This window comes from Miscanthus floridulus, chromosome 3 (genome assembly GCF_019320115.1).
Source record: "Miscanthus floridulus cultivar M001 chromosome 3, ASM1932011v1, whole genome shotgun sequence".
NCBI lineage: Eukaryota > Viridiplantae > Streptophyta > Magnoliopsida > Poales > Poaceae > Miscanthus > Miscanthus floridulus.
The window spans coordinates 39,554,406-39,575,382 of record NC_089582.1 but is presented as its reverse complement, the minus strand read 5'-3'; the positions used below and the strand labels follow the sequence as shown (position 1 = coordinate 39,575,382).

General features: G+C 44.2%; 2 protein-coding genes across 2 annotated transcripts; one reads left to right on the top strand and one right to left on the bottom strand.

Annotated features, from left to right (window-relative positions):
• Positions 1-4,180: 4,180 nt before the first annotated feature.
• LOC136543573 (uncharacterized) lies at positions 4,181-4,789 on the bottom strand. The gene has a single exon (XM_066535977.1). It carries the CDS (start codon positions 4,787-4,789, stop codon positions 4,181-4,183), a length of 609 nt encoding a protein of 202 aa, XP_066392074.1.
• A 9,937-nt stretch (positions 4,790-14,726) lies between these two features.
• LOC136545509 (protein EARLY FLOWERING 5-like) lies at positions 14,727-19,795 on the top strand. Its single transcript, XM_066537523.1, has 9 exons — positions 14,727-14,957; positions 15,954-16,047; positions 16,905-16,990; positions 17,645-17,694; positions 17,784-17,850; positions 17,936-18,017; positions 18,141-18,502; positions 18,639-19,154; positions 19,247-19,795. The coding sequence occupies exons 1-9, from the start codon at positions 14,877-14,879 to the stop codon at positions 19,466-19,468; spliced, it is 1,560 nt and encodes a 519-aa protein (XP_066393620.1). The 5' UTR covers positions 14,727-14,876; the 3' UTR covers positions 19,469-19,795.
• The last annotated feature ends 1,182 nt before the right edge of the window (positions 19,796-20,977 follow it).

Below are 20,977 nucleotides of genomic sequence, written 5' to 3'. Positions count from 1 at the left end.
TACCACCTCCTAAGCCAATCGCTCTACAATTATTGCCAAAGATGGCTTCATCGACCTTTTTAAAACTTACGCGGAATGACGTCGATTCGAACGATTTCGCGTCGAATCCCAAATCCAACCTACGGGATGTACTAGCGAGTTATCCTTGTCCTCGACCGCACATGTTTCATCGCCATTCGCAAAACATTCTACACATTTTTGTTCGACAAAATTCAATCAAGTGACATGATGTGTAACATTGTTTCATGTTTTGCATAAATGTTTCAAGTGTCTAACATTGATTTATAATTCGTTTTATACACAGATGCACATAAATATGATGCTCATGCGATGTTAGCAAGAATAGTACAACGTAACACTGAGGGTGTTACAAATCTACCCCCCTAAAACAAAATCTCGACCCGAGATTTCGTGTGCCTAGTGTGAGAAAGAGACAGAGAATACATTATTGGCGCAACAACTAACTATCAGAGCCGGCGAGAAGGTGAGGGTAATGCTGCAATAGGTAATTCTCTTGTTCCCAAGTGGCTTCAGCCTCTGAATGATGTTGCCACTGCACCTTGTAGAATTTTACCACTCTGTTCCTAGTCACTCTCTCCTTCTCATCCAAGATTTTGATAGGGTGCTCCACATACGTTAAGTCTAGCTGGAGGGGAAGTCCTTCCATTTCCACCGCTTCATCAGGAACCCACAAACACTTCTTCAGTTGTGATACATGGAACACATTATGTACTGTAGATAGAATATCTGGAAGTTATAGACAGTAAGCAACTGGACCACATTGCTCCAACACCTGATATGGACCCACATATCGAGGGACTAGCTTGCCATGAATGCCAAACCGATGCACCCCTCTCATAGGAGACACCTTGAGATATACATAATCTCCAGCTATAAACTCTAAGGGCCTTCTCCGCTTATCAGCATAAGCTTTCTATCGGCTTTGAGCTGCCTTCAAGTGACTCCGAATAATGCTCACTTGATCCTGAGCCACTTGGATGAACTCAGGCCCAAAGTATCCACGGTCTCCCACCTCAACACAGTTGAGTGGCATCCTACACTTCCTTTCGTATAGAGCTTCAAATGGTGCCATGCAGATGCTTTCCTAATAACTGTTATTATATGAAAATTTAGCTAACTTCAAACACTTATCCCACTTCTCAGGAAAAGAAATGGTACAAGCCATCAACATATCCTCGAGCACCTAGTTCACCCTTTCAGTCTGACCATTAGTTTGTGGGTGGTATGCTGAGCTTCTAAGAAGATGAGTACCCAGATAGTGCTGCAGTTGCTCCTAGAAACGAGAGACAAAAACTAACCCTCTATCAGAAATGATAGTAAGAGGAACTCCATGTAGGGTCACAATCTGATTGAAATATATCTCAACATACTTCTTAGCAATATATCTAGTGTCCACTGGGATAAAGTGAGCAGACTTGGTGAGACGGTCCACAATGACCCAGATAGAATCGTAACATGTGGATGTGCGGGGTAAACCCACAATGAAATCCATGGAAATATCCTCCCATTTCCAAACAGGAATGGGCAAGGGCTGCAGATATCTAGGAGTACGCATATGATCTGCTTTAACCCTGCCACAAGTATCGCACTCCGCGACGTGCCGAGTGATGTCCTGCTTCATGTTAGACCACCAGTATAACTGGCGCAGATCATGATACATCTTGTTACTTCCAGGATGAATAGACAACTTTGAATGGTGAGCTTCATTCCAAATTTTTCTTTTTAGCTCTTCATTGGATGGAACCACCAGTCTATCCTTGTATCTCATGACCCCTTGCTCATCAATGCTAAAGTGAGGGCCACGACCTTCGGCCATCAATTTCCTGATGTGAGGAATCTCTTCAGGGTCTTCCTTCTACGCCCAAATAATCTGCTCCAGCAATTCTAAGGTCAATGCAATATGAGCTAACACCTCTGTGTGGTTGAGAGACAAAGGTATTTCCTCAACCTGATGTGACTTTCGGCTCAAAGCATCTGCTACAACATTGGCCTTTCCTAGGTGATAATGGACTTCCAAATTATAATCCTTTATCAACTCTAACCATCTCCTTTGCCTCATGTTCAGCTCAGACTGAGTAAAAATATACTTGAGGCTCTTGTGGTCTATGAAGATGTGCACTTTGTTGCCCAATATATAATGCCTCCAAATCTTCAAAGCGTGGACAACAGCAGCCAACTCTAAGTCATGAGTGGGGTAGTTCACCTCATGCTTCTTCAGTTGGCATGAAGCATAAGCTATCACACACCCATCTTGCATACGCACACACCCCAACTCCATCTTTGAGGCATCACAGTATACATCAAAGGGCCTATCAATATCAGGTTGGGCCAACATAGGAGCAGTGGTCAAAAAAGTCTTTAGAGATTGAAAAGCTTCTTCACAAGCTGGACTCCAATCAAACTTAGCTTCTTTCTGAAGTAGCTTGGTCATGGGCTGGGCTATCTTGGAGAAATCAGGAATGAAACGCCGATAGTATCCAGCTAGACCAAGGAACTAACAGATCTGGTGCACAGACTTGGGAGACTTCTAATCCAATACATCTTGCACCTTGCTGGGATCTACAGAAATGCCTTTAGGTATCAACACATGCCCCAAAAACTACACTCGATCTAACCAAAACTTGCACTTGCTGAATTTAACATACAACTTGTGCTCCCTTAGTCGAGTCAGTACTATTCAGAGGTGTCGGGCATTCTCTTCATCATTCTTGGAATAGATTAGGATGTCATCAATGAAAACCATCACAAACTTATCTAGCTCCGGCATGAAAACTAAATTCATCAGGTACATGAAGAAGGCAGGAGCATTAGTAAGACCAAAAGACATCACTAGGTACTCATACAGCCCATACCTAGTAGAGAAAGCTATCTTTGGTATATCATGTGGCCTGATCTTGATCTGATGATAGCCTGATCAGAGATCTATCTTTGAAAACACCTTGGCACTAGCTAATTGGTCGAACAAAGTATCTATGCGGGGCAAAGGATACTTGTTCTTAACGGTTACCGCATTAAGAGGGCGGTAATCCACACACATCCGCAAGGTGCCATCCTTCTTCTTCATGAAAATAGCCGGGCAACCCCATGGTGAAGAACTAGGATGGATAAAACCTTTGTCCATTAACTCTTCTAGCTGCTTCTTCATTTCCGCTAGTTCTCTTGGAGCCATGCGGTATGGGCATCTAGAGATGGGAGCAGTACCAGGCTCAAGCTCAATGGAGAATTCTACCTCACGGTCCGGTGGCAACCTAGGAAGATCTTCAGGGAAAACATCCGGGAACTCACATACTACTAGAATGGAGGTAAGATCAGGAGCAGCTTTAGCATGGGCAGCAACAGGTAAGACTAGTTCTAAGGGTACAATAAGAGACATCCTATCCTCATAAGAAGGAAGTCGTAACTCCACACTTCTCCTTTGCATATCCAATACTACCCCATACACCCGCAACCAGTTCATTCCAAGAATAGCATCAAAGCCTTGCCCAGGCATGGCCATGAACTGTAGGCCGTAAGTGTGGGTGGCTAATACCAAACTTACTATATCCATGTGGGTATTGATGAACAATTGTGAACCCGCAGTATAGATCTTATAGGCATACGGTATAGCCATAAGTGATAAGTTGTGCCGCTCTACAAACCCCATGTTCAAAAAGGAATGTGATGCACCAGAATCAAACAACACCAAAGCTGGATGGGAGTCAATGGTAAACATACCAGCCATCACCGGCTCCTGCTACAAAACTTGCGCATCATCTATGAAGTGCACCTGGCCGGACCTACTAGGCACTTTCTTCTTAATGATGGTCCTCTTGACCAGCCTATAATTTGCGGACGGTTGAGCCGATTGAGCTGGCTGGTTCTAGGGATAGGCCCGGGCATAGTGGCCATCCTTGCCACACTTGAAGCAAGCTCCTGGCCTATTCCCAAACCCCTGATGAGGTGGGATCTGCTGTCCCTAAGACTGCTACAGCTGCACCTACTGCGGAGGTGCACGGTACTGAGTAGAGGAAGCCTGCGAAGTCTGCTAGGGTTGCCAGAACGAAGGCCCGCTAGATGGTTGATAGGGGCCCCGCTGGACAACCTAAATCTTCTGTGTGTGAGGGTGGCTAGAGGATCCAGCTGCCACCTGCTTCCTCTTCCAATCAGCCTAGGACTCCTGCTAAAAACCCTTAATAGCAATGGCGACGTTCATCAGAGCCCCAAAGGTCTGATAGTTTGCCGTGTAGAGCTTTTCCTGAAGGAGGGGAGCTAGACCACAAAAGAAGCATTCCCTCTTCTTGTCATTAGTATCCACCTGACTACCAGCATACTGAGCCAAGTGATTAAACTTATTCACATATTCCATCATTGTCCTGTTCTCCTGGCGCAGCTCCAAGAACTCAGTCACCTTCTGGTTGATGATGCCAGCAGGGATAAAGAACTCTCGGAACATGGTGGAGAACTCCTGCCAGGTTGTTGGATGATTCGGTAGCTCCATGGCCTGGAAGGTGTCCCACCATGCACCTACGGACCCCAAAAGCTGTTGCGCTGCAAAGCGCACCTTCTGCTCGTCGGTCACTCTGAGGAGCCAAAACTTCTGTTCCATAGTGCGAAGCCAGTGCTCCGCCTCTAGAGGCTCATCAGATGGGGTGAAGGTGGGTGGGTGAGTCTTAAGGAAGTCCTGATAGGAGGATAGTCCCTTAGGATGACGGGCACTACCCCCGTTCCCACCGTGACCCCTGTGGCCTCCGCGAGCGAGGCCCGCGATAGCTTGTGCCATAATGTCCATGGCACAAGCTGTATCCTAGCGAGCAGCAGCTGACTCTCGGCGAGCAGCCAACAGCTCTGCCATTATCTCTATGGGAGTCATCGGCGGAGGCGGAGGCGATGGCGGCAGCAGGAAAGGATGAGGAGCCAGAGGTGGAACCTCCTGACCTCCCCCGTTGCCACGCTCAATGGCCCAGCCACTATCACCCTGGCCCTCGTGAGCCGCCCCAGAACTAGTGCTCCTGCGTCCAAACCTTAGATTCATCTGCAAGAGAGATGAACCATCCATTAGAACACCTTTCCCGATCAGAAGCAAGGAATCAGAGGGATGACAGCACATTTATTAAAGCATTTTGTTAGTTAGTCCTATCAATTTACTAATTCAATTATACGTGAAGGGGGATTTCAGTTGAAGTAAGATGCTATTATCATGATGCATGTTTCGACCTATATGTTCACTCAAGTCAGAATATAGCGACATTCGTAAAACTTTTGGCACATCGCACACTCACTTTCCATGATACTAAGCGATTTCTTACGCAACGTAAGTCAGTGTACCTATAGAAAATTGATTAGATAAAACCAGTGCCGCTATCCTAGATAGACCATATTACTAGGGCTTATACTTATTTACCTAATATAATCACATCCTACTTTTCACAAAACTTTTGTTGGTCAAATTTTTAAGTTTTTGAAAAAGGGTGATGAACGCGTAACCATTATTGGCTCTGGTATCAACTGTGGCAGAACCGCCCGAAATAGCGTACTTATGGAGGCGCTCGTCTTCCACCAGACACTAAGCACTCCGAAAGCAAGCTACCGCGAGCGGTGTTCGCCGGGCACACCCCGAGGGAGATCCCAAAAGATCCACATTTTTCCCAAGGATCTAATAATGAAAATGAGTTACAATACAAGTCCATTTCATACATCTGAGTTTCTCAAAAGTACATTATTACAATACCAAATACTAGAGTGTGGAATGATAGCAGCGGAATTTTTAAAAATAACATCTAGCGGTAGGGGCGAGGATGCTGTCTGAGCCCACCAGAAGGATCCTCCACACAAAGGTACTCTTCAAGCATCACCTACAACAGGGGTAAATAAACCCTGAGTACACAATGTACTCGCAAGACTTATCCGACTAGTGGGAATAATTTTTCCGACTCCAAGGAATATGATAGGCTTTATGGTTTGCTAGTTTTCTTTAGCAGAAGGCTATACTAATAGTGAGTCCTTATTTATATATTATTATTATCAGCCGTATTAAGTTATCATCTAGCCAATCTATATAAGCATCTGTTCTATTTTCAAGCAAGAGTTGAGCAATCAGTTATATTTCTTCTCCTTTCCACTTTTAGTTTTTACTACGATGCTAAACCGCAGACAAGCCATACCGGATTTCCCAGCAATTCATGAATCAATGTGCCCAGCTGGGTGCCCCGAAAACACACGCCCTGCTTGTGCCCCAGGCACAAGCAGGACTAACCCATCACTCTCCTATCTCGGGTGTTTAGGTCCCCGTCCAAACTTAGACTCTAAGCCCCCACATCTTGAGTCTCGGACTCTGTGTGGTGCAAGGACCTCCACCATCCCCGCCTCCAATTAGTCAGTCCAGAAAGAGCCAGATCCGCGACAAAAGAGCAACAAGTCTTCCAAGCGCCCATACCCAAGTATGTGCTCGGGACAAATAATCTGTGACTTGCCTAGAGCCATATGCAACGACCGGTCCTTAATCGACATGGACAGGGAAAAAGTGTAACCAAGTTATGCCCTGTTGGCCATAGGATATAACCCCTTACACCCACCAGTACCCAATCCATATCCCTGATCGATTACCATTTTTCGTTCCACCATTTTATCACGAGTGTTCGTATTTTATTATCTATTTGCAAGTAACGGTAGGTTACTTACGCTACCGGTATCCTGAGCATAGCAGCTACTCGGCCTATACTAGTAGGACTCATGGGTAAGTAAGTTTATGCAGGTAGTTTCCACAAAATGCCTGTAACTTAAATGCACATCACATATATATATATATTCAATAATCATAAAAATATGGGTTATGCTCCGGGGCTTGCCTTGAGCAGGCGCCGGGTCAGCAGGGTCAGCACCAACAGGCTCCTAGGCTCGCTCCTACATAAGGATCTCCTCCTCATACTCCTCGATCACCTCATCATACTCCGGCTCGCCGACTGGCACGAAGTCTACCAGTTCGTGATCTACATGAAATGATGATGCAACGTTTAATAATACGGCAACAGAAATTCTTAAAATAAAAGTACATCGATTAAACTACTAAGTGAAGTCTACCCACTAAAGGCTAAGCTACATACCATCACCACTAACAAGTATGAAACATAACATTCATTCTTATAGCAACTACAGGTATTCCTACTCCTAATGCTAATTTACGCAATATACGATAAAGCAAAGGTAATAGCTACTCTATCTAACAACTCATTCTAAGGCTACAAAATTTACAACAAGCACATAATGGCCTAGGGAACCTACTGTAAAATTTTTATGTTGATAGCTGTCACCAATTTTCCACAAATATTCCTACAAATATGAATCTACATAATACCAAGCTTTCTAATTAGAATTTATGAGCCTATCATCATAACATCTAACTGTGAACTTAACTACACTAACAGATAGATGGTGTTTTTGTGAACCTAACAAAATTAGTCTTGCTATTTTTGGATAACTATGCAATTTACTACGATTTATCGAAGTTCAATTCATAACTAAAATAAATAAACATTTCTAATTTACTGAAATTTAAGGAAACCGAATCCTACCCCTCGGCCCAACTCGCTGGCTCGGCCCGCCATGGCGCGACGCGCGTGGCCCAGCCGGCCAATGGCCCACGACAAGGGAAGACCCGCGCGTAATGGCAAATATGCACGAACACCCCTGAAGTACTATGTATTCACAGCGAGCTCTAGGACACTATTCCACCAGTCTACGCTTTTACAGCTGCACGCTCCCCTTTCTCCTTCTTTACCGCGGCGACGTCCCCAGGCACCCGTGCGCGCACTGGCGCGATGGCACGGGCACCGAGCGGCCACACCGGTGTCATCCAAGCCTCCACTACCTAACTAAGGGGCCGATGATTACCTTGGGGGCAAAACGCAGCGACTGGAGGCTTCACGGCAAACAGGGGCGCTGTGCCGAGCCCTCTCCCCGGCGGTGGTCCCTTCCCTACGATGGTGGGCACGTTCCCGTGAGTGACAGTGAAGACGGAGCAAGCAACTAAGCTAGAGAGCTCAAGGGACTACCTACGGATACCTTCGCGTTGATGGTACGACCAGAGACGGCTCGAGCCAAGTTGGCCACGTGCACATCGACGCCACAGCAGCGCACGGCGATGACATGGCCTATGTCAGGGAAGGTTGGACTACTGCAACACTATGACCAAGGTGCACAGGATGCTCAGGAGGGTAAATCAGGGCTGGTGGTGCACTGAATTGCCATGGGGTGCCTTGGTTGCGAGGTAAGCCGACGGCGCAGACCGCCCCGGTCTTATGGACCCGATGGCACGGCGTTCCAAAATTGAAGCCTAGGACGGAGCTACAGGCAACGATGTGGGGTCGGTAGGACTATAGGCTACTTAGCGGAGTCGAGGACGTAGTCAATTTGCAACAGGGCACTGCTACCACGGTGAATTTGAAAGAACCGTCTCGGTGGCCATGGAGACAGCGGAGGCAGGGGAGGTCCTGGCATGGCTTGGCTCGGTCCAGCTGTGGATGTTAATGCAACAGACAAACATGTGCCATGATGGGGGACAGTGGGACGTGCTCTAGGCGACTGTCCGCACGGTCGCGGCTGCAAGCCGATGAGGCTCGGCACGACACTGCAGCGGGCAGCACTAGACAAGAATGACATAGTGCGAGTGACGTGGAGGTGATGGGGGAGCAGGCTGTCGTCCTTCGCGTGAACAGCCAAGGCGAGTTAGCGGAGCAATGCCGTGCATGGCCACTAGCGGCGTGTAGCGTGGGACCTAGCTTGCCTTCGGCCAAAGCAGGGCAGGGCAGGGCACGGCTTGGCAGAGCTTGGTCAGCGGCCCGGGCACAGCGCGTCAGCCACGGTGTTGTGACCCACGCGCCAACAAGTGGCAGCAGGCGGACAAGGCAGCTGCGCCAAGACCCAGCACGTGGGTGCCTCGATGGTGGCAGCGCGGATGCGGCCAGCGCAGCGGCGCGCGCATGTTTAGGCAAGCCAACAGCGGCAGACACGGCCAGCAGCGGCAATGGCCGTGGTCAGCGCGCGTGGCAAACAGTCGGTGCGCGGTGGCAGACGGCCTTGGCATGCAGCGCAAGGCCGCGCGCGTGCACAGGCGCGGCGGTAGGCATAGGCGGCGTGGCAGCGGGACCTGGCCGGCGCGGTAGTGCGCTGGCAAGCCAGCAGCGGTGCCAGGCCAAGTGGTGACCACGCCCAGAGCTAAGTCATGTGACATGCACACTTTTTAAAGCAACCTGAAAACTTTTACACGATGCTCCAAAGGCCAAACCAATTGTTCGATACACAAGAGGGTATGTCGGGCTGTCGATCGGAGTCTAGATATCGTACCACCTCCTAAGCCGATCGCTCTACAATTATTGCTAAAGATGGCTTCGTCGACCTTTTTAAAACTTACGCGGAACGACGTCGATTCGAACGATTTCGCGTCGAATCCCAAATCCGACCTACGGGATGTACTAGCGAGTTATCCTTGTCCTCAACCCACTGTTCGCCTAAATGGCCGTTTACCCCGTTTAAACACCATGTAAACGCTACACGGTGATGCGCCGTTTCCGTTATATCACCCGTTTACCCCGTTTAATTGGTCATTTAGCCCGTTTAATGGGACGTTTTGCCCGAATAATGGCTAAACGGTAGGTGACCGACTGTTTACTGTTTAGCGTTTAGGAAAACACTCTCGACCGCACATGTTTCATCGTCGTTCGCAAAACGTTCTATACATTTTTGTTCGACAAAATTCAATCAAGTGACATGACGTGTAACATTGTTTTATGTTTTGCATAAATGTTTCAAGTGTCTAACATTGATTTATAATTCGTTTTATACACATATGCATATAAATATGATGCTCATGCGATGTTAGCAAGAACAGTACAATGTAACACCAAGGGTGTTACAAAAGTGAAGGTAGGAGCTATGGAACAGATGGTGGGAAAATAGTAAGACTGGTTTATATTGGATAAGAGTATGATTGTATGAGATGGTTTGTACCGTTTGTAGCATGTAACGAAGGTAGTGAAGAGATGGTATGTAATTATGTCATGAAGGGAGGTCCTCTGAGGTAGGTTGTAGAGTTACTACGGTGTATTAGTGAAAGGTCCTAATGGCTAGAGGGGGGCGAATAGCCTATTACAAATTTCTACAACAACGCTTAACAAACCGGTTAGATAATTATGAGGCAAAGCAAGTATTATGCTAGCCTACTAAAATAGCAAGCCACCTACCATAATTCTAGTTTGTATAGTTTCTATCCACACAAAAGCTATGACACTACACTAAGTTAATGTGCTCTCAATGGCTAACTAAAGAGCCACACTAACCAAACTAACAAGCTCTTACAACTAGCTACACTAAAGAGCTTGACAACTAGTTTACAGTAAAGTAAAGAGAGTGAGCAATTTATTTATACCGTCGTGTCGAGGAAGGAGCCAATCAATCATAAGAATAAATACCAATGACCTTAGAATCAAATGATAAACACAATGATTTTTTTATCGAGGTTCACTTGCTTGTCAGCAAGCTACTCCTCGTTGTGGTGATTCACTCACTTGAAGGTTCACGCACTAATTGGAATCACACGCCAAACCCTCGATAGGGTGCCGTACAACCAACACAAGATGAGGATCACACAAGCCACGAGTAATCCACTAGAGTACCTTTTGGCTCTCCACCGGGAAAAGGTCAAGAACCCCTCACAATCACCATGATCGGAGCCGGAGACAATCACCACCCTTCGCTCGACGATCCTCGCTGCTCCAAGCCATCTAGGTGGCGGCAACCACCAAGAGTAACAAGCGAATCCCATAGCGAAACACGAACATCAAGTGCCTCTAGATGCAAACACTCAAGCAATGCACTTGGATTCTCTCCCAATCTCACAAAGATGATGAATCAATGATGAAGATGAGTGGGAGGGCTTTGGCTAAGCTCATAAGGTTGCTATGTCAATGTAAATGGCTAAGAGAATGAGCTTGAGTCGGCCATGGGGCTTAAATAGAAGCCCCCATGAAATAGAGCCGTTGTACCCTTTCACTGGGCACAGCACGGGGTGACCGGACGCTTCGGTCATATTGATCGGACGCTGGACCTCAGCGTCCAGTCACGCAATGCGTGCCATGTGTCCCCTCTCTTCAAATACTGAGCGCCCGATCCCAATGGTCAAAAGGTGACCGGACGCGCTGTTGCGAAGTGACCGGACGCTGGACCTCAGCGTCCGGTCGTTTCTAGTAAGCATCCAGAAATGATTTTTCATGACCAGACGCGTCTGGTCATGCTTGACTGGACTCACCCAATGTCCGATCACACGACGACTCCCTTGTGCATGACCAAGTTAGTGTGACCGGACGCAGCCAGCCAGTGTCCGGTCGTTTCAGCGCCAGCGTCCGGTCGATGACCGACACTGCGCTTCTTCTGCTGCTACTGACCGGACGCGCCGGTCCTTCAGAGACCAGCGTCCAGTCACTTACAATGACCACGTTCACCTGAGTTTAGGGCACTGGTGAAGTTTCTAACCTTTGCTCAAATGTGCCAACCACCAAGTGTATCACCTTGTGCACATGTGTGTTAGCATATTTTCACAAACATTTTCAAGGGTGTTAGCACTCCGCTAGATCCTAAATGCATATGCAGTGAGTTAGAGCATCTAGTGGCACTTTGATAACCGCATTTCGATACGAGTTTCACCCCCTCTTAATAGTACGGCTACCGAACCTAAATGTGATCACAGTCGCTAAGTGTCTTGATCACCAAAATAAAATAGCTCCTACTATTTATACCTTTGCCTTAAGCCTTTTTTTTCTCTTTCTTCTTTTCAAGTCCAAGCACTTGATCGTCACCATGGCATCACCATCATCATGTCATGATCTTCATTTGCTTCACCACTTGGAATGTGCTACCTATCTCATGATCACTTGATAAACTAGGTTAGTACTTAGGGTTTCATTAATTCACCAAAACCAAACTAGAGCTTTCAATTAGTCTAGTTCAGGTATGACTAAGAATCTTAATAGGTAGTAAACGACATATGTATAAAGGCAAAAAGAATGTCGTCTATAAGATTCCATGTAAGCATTTTTAGTCCACATGACAGAGAGTATATATGAGGAAAGAGAGAGAGAGAGAGAGAGTTAAATCTTCTCTTTGTCAAGAGACAACTTCAATGATGAGTGCAACTTATAATATGTTATAGTAGACATCACTATAACCATTGTATGTGGTATCTCTTGTAAACAATGAGGATATTGTTATCTTTATATGTGAAATTGCAAAAACTTGTAGATGATTGTTGTATAACCGTTGTATATGCCTAAGCACATGTATCCAGGAAATAAACGTGTCATCTATAAGATCTCTTATGTGAACAATTTTAACGGTTCATTATGAAGAAATAATTTTTTGCACAATATACGATAGACATCACTCTAACCATCATTTATGTCATATATATGCAACCACTAACTAATATAGAGCTATTTTGCAAAACAATATAACAAACAACACGTTGCATGAAGTGTTCATATTGTTGTCACGTACAAAAAAGCTATACATGATTGACTGTGATACTTGCCCTAAATAGATAGGCTCAATCATCCATGTTACATGCACTCTAAGGGCTTGACCAACAAAGCCTAGCAACTATGTTGGCTTAGCCAAAAGCGACAATCCACATGTGCAGGAACGTCCAGGGTTGCCATAATTCCCAAAGTATGGTTGTTCACCTAGGCTAGGCCTATACTTTGCACTTTAATTATTTCTCGTCCATCTCTTCTTTCTTCTACACGAGAGTATGAGACTTGGAGGCCGCCACCGCCCCCACTATGTGGAACTCGAAGCCAAGCACCACCTTCAAATCGATCTAGGATCCGAACAATTTTACTGAGATCAAGTCTATCTGTGTTGCTACCTATGCATCGACTTATATCTATCTATACCTAATAATAAAGAGGCAAAATTTCTTACCACCCTAAATTTTCGTCCAACCTAATAATCCTAAAGTGGCTCGGTTTCGGCAATCATGCAACTATTTTTTTCTAAAGTTAATTTTGTGTTCGCCCAAAACTATTAACTGTGTTCCCTTCGGTTTTGGTCTAAGAAATAAATAACATTTTTCTTTTCCTACATTGGTTCCTGTACATTTTAGTTTCCATCCAATTTTTTTGTTTTGGATCTTTTCGTTGTTTTTTGGTTGTTCGTTTATCCGCTCAGGTTATTTTTTTTCTTTCCCCAATAAAATAAATAATCAATAATCAATAAAAATATTATTGATATTTGAACCATTGACTTTTTGCAATCTCTAAGAAAATAAAGATTTCTAATACCAAATTGTTAACGTCTTATTGTAGCCGACAGTTCAACTAATCAAAACGTGAACTAAAATCTTGAGCACTTTATTATTTATCTAATCCATTCTAATTAAGACCCCCTTTGGTGCAGCTCCGGGCGGCTCCGGCTCCTCCTCTCATTTCCTGTAGCATCACTGTTTTTCCACTGTAGCAAGGAGCCATTTCGCTTCCCGAGAAGAAAAATGAACTACAAAGAGGAGGAGCCGGAGAAGCCATGATTTGCAGCTTCACCGGCTCCATGCTACAGTGTCACTATAGTGTTGTGCAGTGGAGGAGCCGGAGCTGCAAGGAGCTGTGCCAAACAGTCCCTAAATATATCTCTGCAATCCATGATGAGGGCTAGCATGTGAAAAGTTGAGAGAGGTCTCCCATTATAATAATCACTGGATAGACCAATCTTGGACATGTTGGTTACTAATTCCTTGTTGATAAATTTTTATGGCTCTTCAAAGGTCACGGAACTCGATATTTCATTATACCAGCACATATAGAACAAAAATTAAAGTTATGATGTATTTATATCTAAATATTTATGTGCTTTGTTGTAGGAGAAAAAACCATCAAAATTGTATTTTAATTCGATATAGGCTTAATAGTTATTGTCATAGTTGCCAACAATAAATTATATTATAGATGTCATGGCCATCACAAAATAAATTGTAACTTTTATTTTTTGAATTTATAAATGGTGAAACATAAATAATATGTACCATTTTAATTGTCGTTTCCAAAAATATTTAATAGGGTTTTTCCTCCCGTCGCAACGTACGGGCATATTTGCTAGTGGTAGATTAAAAGGTGTTTCTTGTTTGATCAGAGGGGCATGGACACAGACAAATCAAGGAGGTAAGTGCGCCAGGAGTTTCTGCTAGGGGAATTTGACATGATGGCTTTGGACTTTCGTGCATTGGTGGAAATGTCACTTGAACACAAAGTGGTCTGCAACGATGAAGTCCATATATCCCCAATGCACTCTCTAGTTGATGACTATGCCTTTTGATAGATGGTGCCATAGGCTACCTCTGCATGTATCTCTAACCGTCTATAAGGCTACCACTACTTGTGACATGGTTACTCGTTGTGGACATAAATAGCGAGACAATATGGTATGTGATACATTGCGGAAGCTCTAATAACTAACGTGCAAAGTGCCTTTTACGCTTTTTCTATTTTAGGGTTCAAAAGAGCCCAAAACAAAAAACAGTCAATTTGGGCAACGATGATGTTTTTACTTTTCACTCCAATTGTGGCGGGTCACTCGGGCACAGCCGCTCAGGTTGCTTGGGCTAACCTTTGTTGGTGGGCTGAGCTGGATTTACCGGGTGGGAGAGGCGGTTTGTCTGGGCCTTAATTAACTGGGTCTGGGTGCGTGGCCACAGGTAACCACGGACCCGAGTCCTCCCATCGCGGCGGATTCCACGCCGGACGCATCCTCCCCTCCCTTCTCCACACGCTCGGGTCGGGCACGTGAACCCCTCGCCGCCGTCGCCGGAGGGCGAGAGGGACGAGGAAGAGGAGGGCAAGATGAAGACGACCAAGGGGGGCAAGGTGATGAACCCCACCGACGCCTTCCGCAAGGAGCAGCGGAAGAAGGAGCTCAAGCGGGTGAGTGCCTGCCCCCAACCCTAGGGTTTCCCCGCTCCCCGCGACGCCTGTCGGTTCGTTGCCCGCGGTTATATTCGCTTCTTAGTCGCGATGATGATGCTGGTGGCTTCACTCACTAGGCTTGTTTCTCGTGGATTAGGGTTATCCGGGGTGGGAGTGGGAGTGGTGACGGTAGCTGCGTAGATTGGTTCATCTGATTATAGCACATCTCAATCTGGGTTCTTGGACGCGAAATTTGTCTGCGGTAGTGTCCGTTACCTTGGATTCAAGCATTATCACCCAGTAATTAGAGATGGGAAAGCTCGTATCCCATGATCCCATCCAAGATGCTTCTTTGTGGCGCTACATGTTGAATTGAAGATCTTAAATGCCGTACGAGAACCAGATAAATAACCATATACTTAGTGACTAGTGCTAGTATTTTGGCAGCTTGACTCTGAATTTTGTGTTGTTCTGATATGTAGTTTTGTTTAGCTTTGTTGTCGGTTTATTGTAGGAAGATTTTGGGCCACCCTGTAGTTTTGTTTAGCTTGACTGTGATTTTCTTTATAGGTTCTATTAGTGCTTGATTTTCTTTATAGGTTCTATTAGTGCCTGCTAGATTTGGTTTGTCCTTGTGGTTAGGTAAATGTCGTACTCAAGAAGATTTGTCGTGGAAATGCAAAACCGCATGCCTTGGTACAAACTTCTGCTATAGTATACCCTGCAAAAGGCATCAGTGTTTGCTCCAAGGATGTTGTGCCTACTGCCTAGAATACAGAATGGTGGTTTGAGTTTTGTAAGTTCTGTATTATGAAAAACAAAAAGTTTTGAGGCATATTTTCTCGTGGTAGAACATGTATCTACGTGTACAAGTAGCAAAGCCATGTTGGTTGGCAGTTGGCACTAGAGGATCAAACTAGTTTGGCATAGCAAACAAGCTAATTGCCTCCAATTGTTATGTGCTTTTTTAGATTCAGTTTGCTCAACTTTTGTCACCTATCTTGTATCTTCCAGAACAAAAAGGAAAGGAAGAAGGTGCGGGAAGTTGGTATTTTGAAAAAGGATCCGGAGGCTATACGGGATCAGATCGATAAATTGGAGAAGATGAGTAAGTAAATTAGCTGCATTTGGAACAACGATTCAGAAAGTGATCTTTCTAGAAAGTATATAGTCACTTTGATGAACATTTAGTTCTGCATGCATATATCAAGAAATCATGTTACTTGTCCTGTCTTAATTATGACAAATTTAATCTGTAGCCGTTGCATTGTTTGCACATTGTTCGTCAACATTTGCTATACATTCATGCACTATTGGTTTTTCCTAACTTAGTTTGAATGCAATTTTCCATTGATTTGACTCTTGCAGTTGGCTAATTATCTCTCTCTGGTCTGGTGTTTCTAGTATGACCCTATTGTTGAAACAACTGTATGTCTCAGGCATCTTAAAGCATCATAGAGTATTAGCATGGAATTACCAAATATGTATGTATTGACCTCATGAAGCATTATATTTTGCAGCATTTGCCTCTTTGAATTGCTAGCTACTTTGGCCCTGTTTTCAACATGGTATTTCATTTCACTTTCTAGTTTCCCATGAGCTTTGTTTCTAGAGGCCTTGATAGTCTTGATCGTCATTGGTCTTGTGACCAATACTTATTTTAGCATAGGAAATCTAATGGTTCATTCTTGAGCATTTCAATCAGTATGACTATAAGGCTCAGCTACAATAATTTATATTTATGTTGATTATTAGGCCAGATTTTCTGTTTGGAATTCATCATGAGTACTTTTTTTATTCCATGCCTCTTGTAGTTGCACTAGTAAATTTGCAGCGTTGTTTATTTTCTTTCATATTTTCAAAGATCTACTTGCATGTGGGGACTGTGGAAGTGTAGCACTGATGATTGCTTTTCTGTTCTAAGGCTTGTCAATCTTGAAATTCTTTTTTCTTTTATTGGTGCAGAGGCTGATGGTGCTCTCGACAAGGCTAGGAAACATAAGAAAAGACAGCTTGAGGATACGTACAATCTTATTGTTAAGAAACGAAAGGTATTTTGATTTCAGAAGTCCATACTACATTTTTTAATATTATATGTTTTTCAACCTATCCTACTCATAACATTGTAGTAATTTGTAAACTGTTCCCTTTTCATAAATATTTCATCCTCTTGGACATGTTTTCGGGCAGTGCCATGGCAATTAGCTGTGCAATGTAATGTTGGTGTTCTGTTTTTTAAATAAATTATGACATGACATTTTGTGCCATATCATTTTCTATGCAAGTTTACCATGATATAGGAAATTGGTATCTTGAATGTTATTAGTAAAATACACTCTCTTGCTAGTGAACTACGATAAGGTTTTTGTTCCACTTATGCTTTAAGTGATTATGGCAATTATCTTGACTGAATGTTTTGGTTTGACAGCATTGGATGTTTGGAACTAGAAGGATTTTGATTATACATGTGAAGTTATTTGCTCCTAATCTGTTTTGCACTCATGGTGAAGCTATTGTTAACTAATCACACACTTTTGCATAGTATAAAAGTGAATTTTTTTACTAATTGTTGGCTTTGGGTTTGACACAAGTTCTGCTCTAAAGTCTATTTTGGAGTTTTATAATTTGTAGGCAACTTCTACGTGGGCACTTACTAATTCTTATTCATACGTAGAAGTTCATTACTTTCTCATGATCTTTTCCAGGAATATGAACAGAAAATGAAAGAGAAGGGTGAGCAACCGATTATGTTCAGGTGAGGCTTACTGATATATTATGCTTTGATTCTATTAGATTGATATGTCACTGACCTTCTCAGCCAATATGCTTTCTTTTTCCTCGTAGCCATCTTGCACCACCAAAGAGGCGGCCTACAGCAGATGAAGATGATAGAGCTAATCCTAAGCCCGAGGTATGTTATGTTATTTATAAGATGTAGAATTGTTGTAAAAGGTTATTGCATATTTGAATAGATACTTAGCATGTTTATGCTACAGGACTCTGTTTACTATCATCCAACCTTAAATCCATCTGGAGCGCCGCCACCTGGAAAACCTCCGATGTACAAATCATCTATAGGTTACTATATTCATCTCTCTTTTGCTTGTGAATATAATATTGTTCTTTTAAAAAAATTTATCTCCTTACAGTTAGCAATCATCACTAGCTTTTTCTCAGTTTCATTTCTCGGTTGACATGCAGGACCAAGGATCCCACTGCCTTCCTCATCCAGCACCGGGGCCTCATCTTCCATGTCAGAGTCTGAAGCAGGTCCATCGACCCTACCACCCCCTCCACCGCCACCACCATTGCCAGCCACCTCAGAGTCCGTTGATCCATCTGCTCCTCCTTTCCCTTTGCCTCCACTCCCACCACCGCCCCCACCACCACCTAAACCTAACAGTGACGCAGCACTACCAGGATTACCTCCGCCACCTCCGCCGCCTCCTGGCCCACCTCCAAGAGAACCTGTATCAGGTCATACAGTACTTCCACCACCTCCACCCTCATCAAATCCACCACCAGCGTCTAGTGCAAATGAGAGCAAAACAAATTCTGCTCAGGTACCTACTTTGGATCTCTTTTGTATTTTTACTAGTGCTTCTAATCCATTTGTTAATGCAACAAACCCCCTTTCCTCGTGTTTAAATGTTTGGATGCTGCCCTTTGTGACTTGGTCTGATGTAACCTTGTTTGCAGCCCTCAGTTGTCCTGCCTCCACCACCCCCGCCGCCCGGTTTGCCACCAAAATCAACTGACATGGAGGCCGCTAGCACTTCAAAGGACACTCCTGGACTTAAAGAAGATACTGCAGCGAGGGTCTTGCCACCACCGCCTCCACCCAGTTTGCCACCTTTACCTCCAAGGCCTCCAATGCAATCTGATATGCTAGCTCCTGGAGTCATGAGATTTCCACCACCTCCGCCACCACCAGATTCAAGGCCACTGCTTATGGCTCCTGGAGTTAACAGGCCCCCTCCACCTCCTCCAGGATTTCCCCCGTCTCAAATGCCAATGCCACCGTATGGTGTGCTCCCTGGTCCGCCACCGATGCTTAGGCCTCCATTTTTGCCAGGACCCCCTATGCAACTAGATGAGTTTGCTGCCTTCGCACCACGGCCTCAGTTACCTCAGCAGCCATCATATGTGAAGTCAGCTGCCCCAACAGTTGTAAAGAGACCATTAGCACAGCACACTCCTGAGCTGACAGCTATGGTATGCCATCTGTCTTTGTATTTTTGCCTGAATACTTTCTCTTTCAGAGATTCTGTAGTATGATTGCTCATTCCGCCTTTGAATCATTACAGGTTCCTGCATCAGTCCGGGTCAAGAGAGAATCTGCTCTCCCCAAACCAAAACCAAAGGTGCAGCAGCAGCAGTCATCAACAGCATCCATTTCGAAGCCTTCGGTGACCCTGATAAGAAGTGATGCTCAGCCTTCTTCAGCAGCACCAAAGCCGCCAAGTATGGACGACTCTTATATGGCATTCTTGGAAGATATGAAGGAACTAGGGGCACTTGATGGGTAACTCAAGTAGTGTGAATGCCTGATTGCACCTCGCAGCTTAATTCACGAAAACCTGGACATGGTACCTAAATTTTGGTGTGGTAAATGAATATTTGGAGATCATTTCATATGTCCCAAAAGAAAATCTTGCATTGATTTAATCGAAAACTGGGAAAACAATTGTAATCTACCTTTTCATACTAGGCTCTTTGTGGCCCAACTGTACAAGCTGGAGATATAACTTGAATAGCTGGCTCTAAGCAAAGGATATCTCCCAGCTGCATTTTCCATGATTGCCCTGGCTCATTTGCAGATAATACCAGTCGTGGGGAAGACTACTGGTGTGCTTTATTTGTGTCTAGGGCATTTGCATTGAAAACCATGACAGAACTGCTGACCTGATGTCACATGCGAACTAACGATATTCACAAATGTCGGCATCGGCTCTATAATGCTGCGACATTACTGGATAGGAGTCACGGCTTTTATGAATTTCGTGCTGTTTGTACTGAAATCTGAATTAACAAATTTTATTCGACCAGATGGGAATATATGTTTACAAACTGTGTAACATATGCTGCGATATGCCTGAAAGTGATCCATCTTTGTACGTGAGTCGCACTATGAAACCTGGCCAGATTCATGTTTCAGGCCTCCACGTCTTTTGGAGGAACCGTCGAAGAATGTGTCAGTTGTGCGTATCAAGGTTCCTCGTCTAGCTGTAGCAAGTGCACGTAAAGTTTATCTTTCACAATAAGGAACATTATCGCCCTAACGTGTGAGTGTGTATAGGAATATCACTAACAACGAAAAGTCGGGCAGGCATGAATCTGGGCAGAGCTCGAGCAATTTAGGCAGACTAGCTGGACAAGCTTGGGTTCACTCCGGAGATCGAAGCTGAATCGGAGTATGGAACAGGCGAATGTTGAGTAATTTGTTGAGCCTTACAACCCCATCAACCTTCTATCCTGCCGATCGTCGCTAACTTAACATATACTCCCTGTGTTCCTAATTATAAGTTGTTTTGGCTTTCTAGATACATTGTAAAAGTTATAAATCTAAATATAGTGTAAACCCTGCGCATCCACCGGTCGCCAATGTCTGTAACATAAACTCCTTCCTTCTTAATGCAATGATATGCACATTCTATGTATTCGAGAAAAAACATAATATAAATCTAGATGCATAGCAAAAGCTATATACCTAAAAAAAATCAAAACGTCATATAGTTTAGAATGAAGGGAGTAGAAGATTATTATATTTTAACTCTTTATTACCAATCAAACAGCTTGGCTTGTGAAGCACATAAATAGCCCCTCTATCTGATAAAGAATGCAATCAAGCATAGTACCAGAGTCAAATCACTAAGTTTGATCAAGTTTATACAAAAAACACCAACTAGATAAGTGTCATTAGATTAATTAGATTAATCATGAAATATATTTTTCATAATATACATATTTTGTGATGTAAATATTGATACTCCATCCGTTCTAAATTATAAGTCATTTTTTACCTTTTTAGTACATCA

Bases quoted from the DNA above. Each gene is read 5' to 3' on its own strand.
- LOC136545509 (XM_066537523.1), top strand. From the start codon at position 14,877: ATGAAGACGACCAAGGGGGGCAAGGTGATGAACCCCACCGACGCCTTC. The intron at 17,695-17,783 runs GTGAGGCTTACT...TTTTCCTCGTAG, and splicing joins GAGCAACCGATTATGTTCAG to CCATCTTGCACCACCAAAGA. The intron at 18,503-18,638 runs GTACCTACTTTG...CCTTGTTTGCAG, and splicing joins GCAAAACAAATTCTGCTCAG to CCCTCAGTTGTCCTGCCTCC.
- LOC136543573 (XM_066535977.1), bottom strand. From the start codon at position 4,789: ATGGACATTATGGCACAAGCTATCGCGGGCCTCGCTCGCGGAGGCCAC.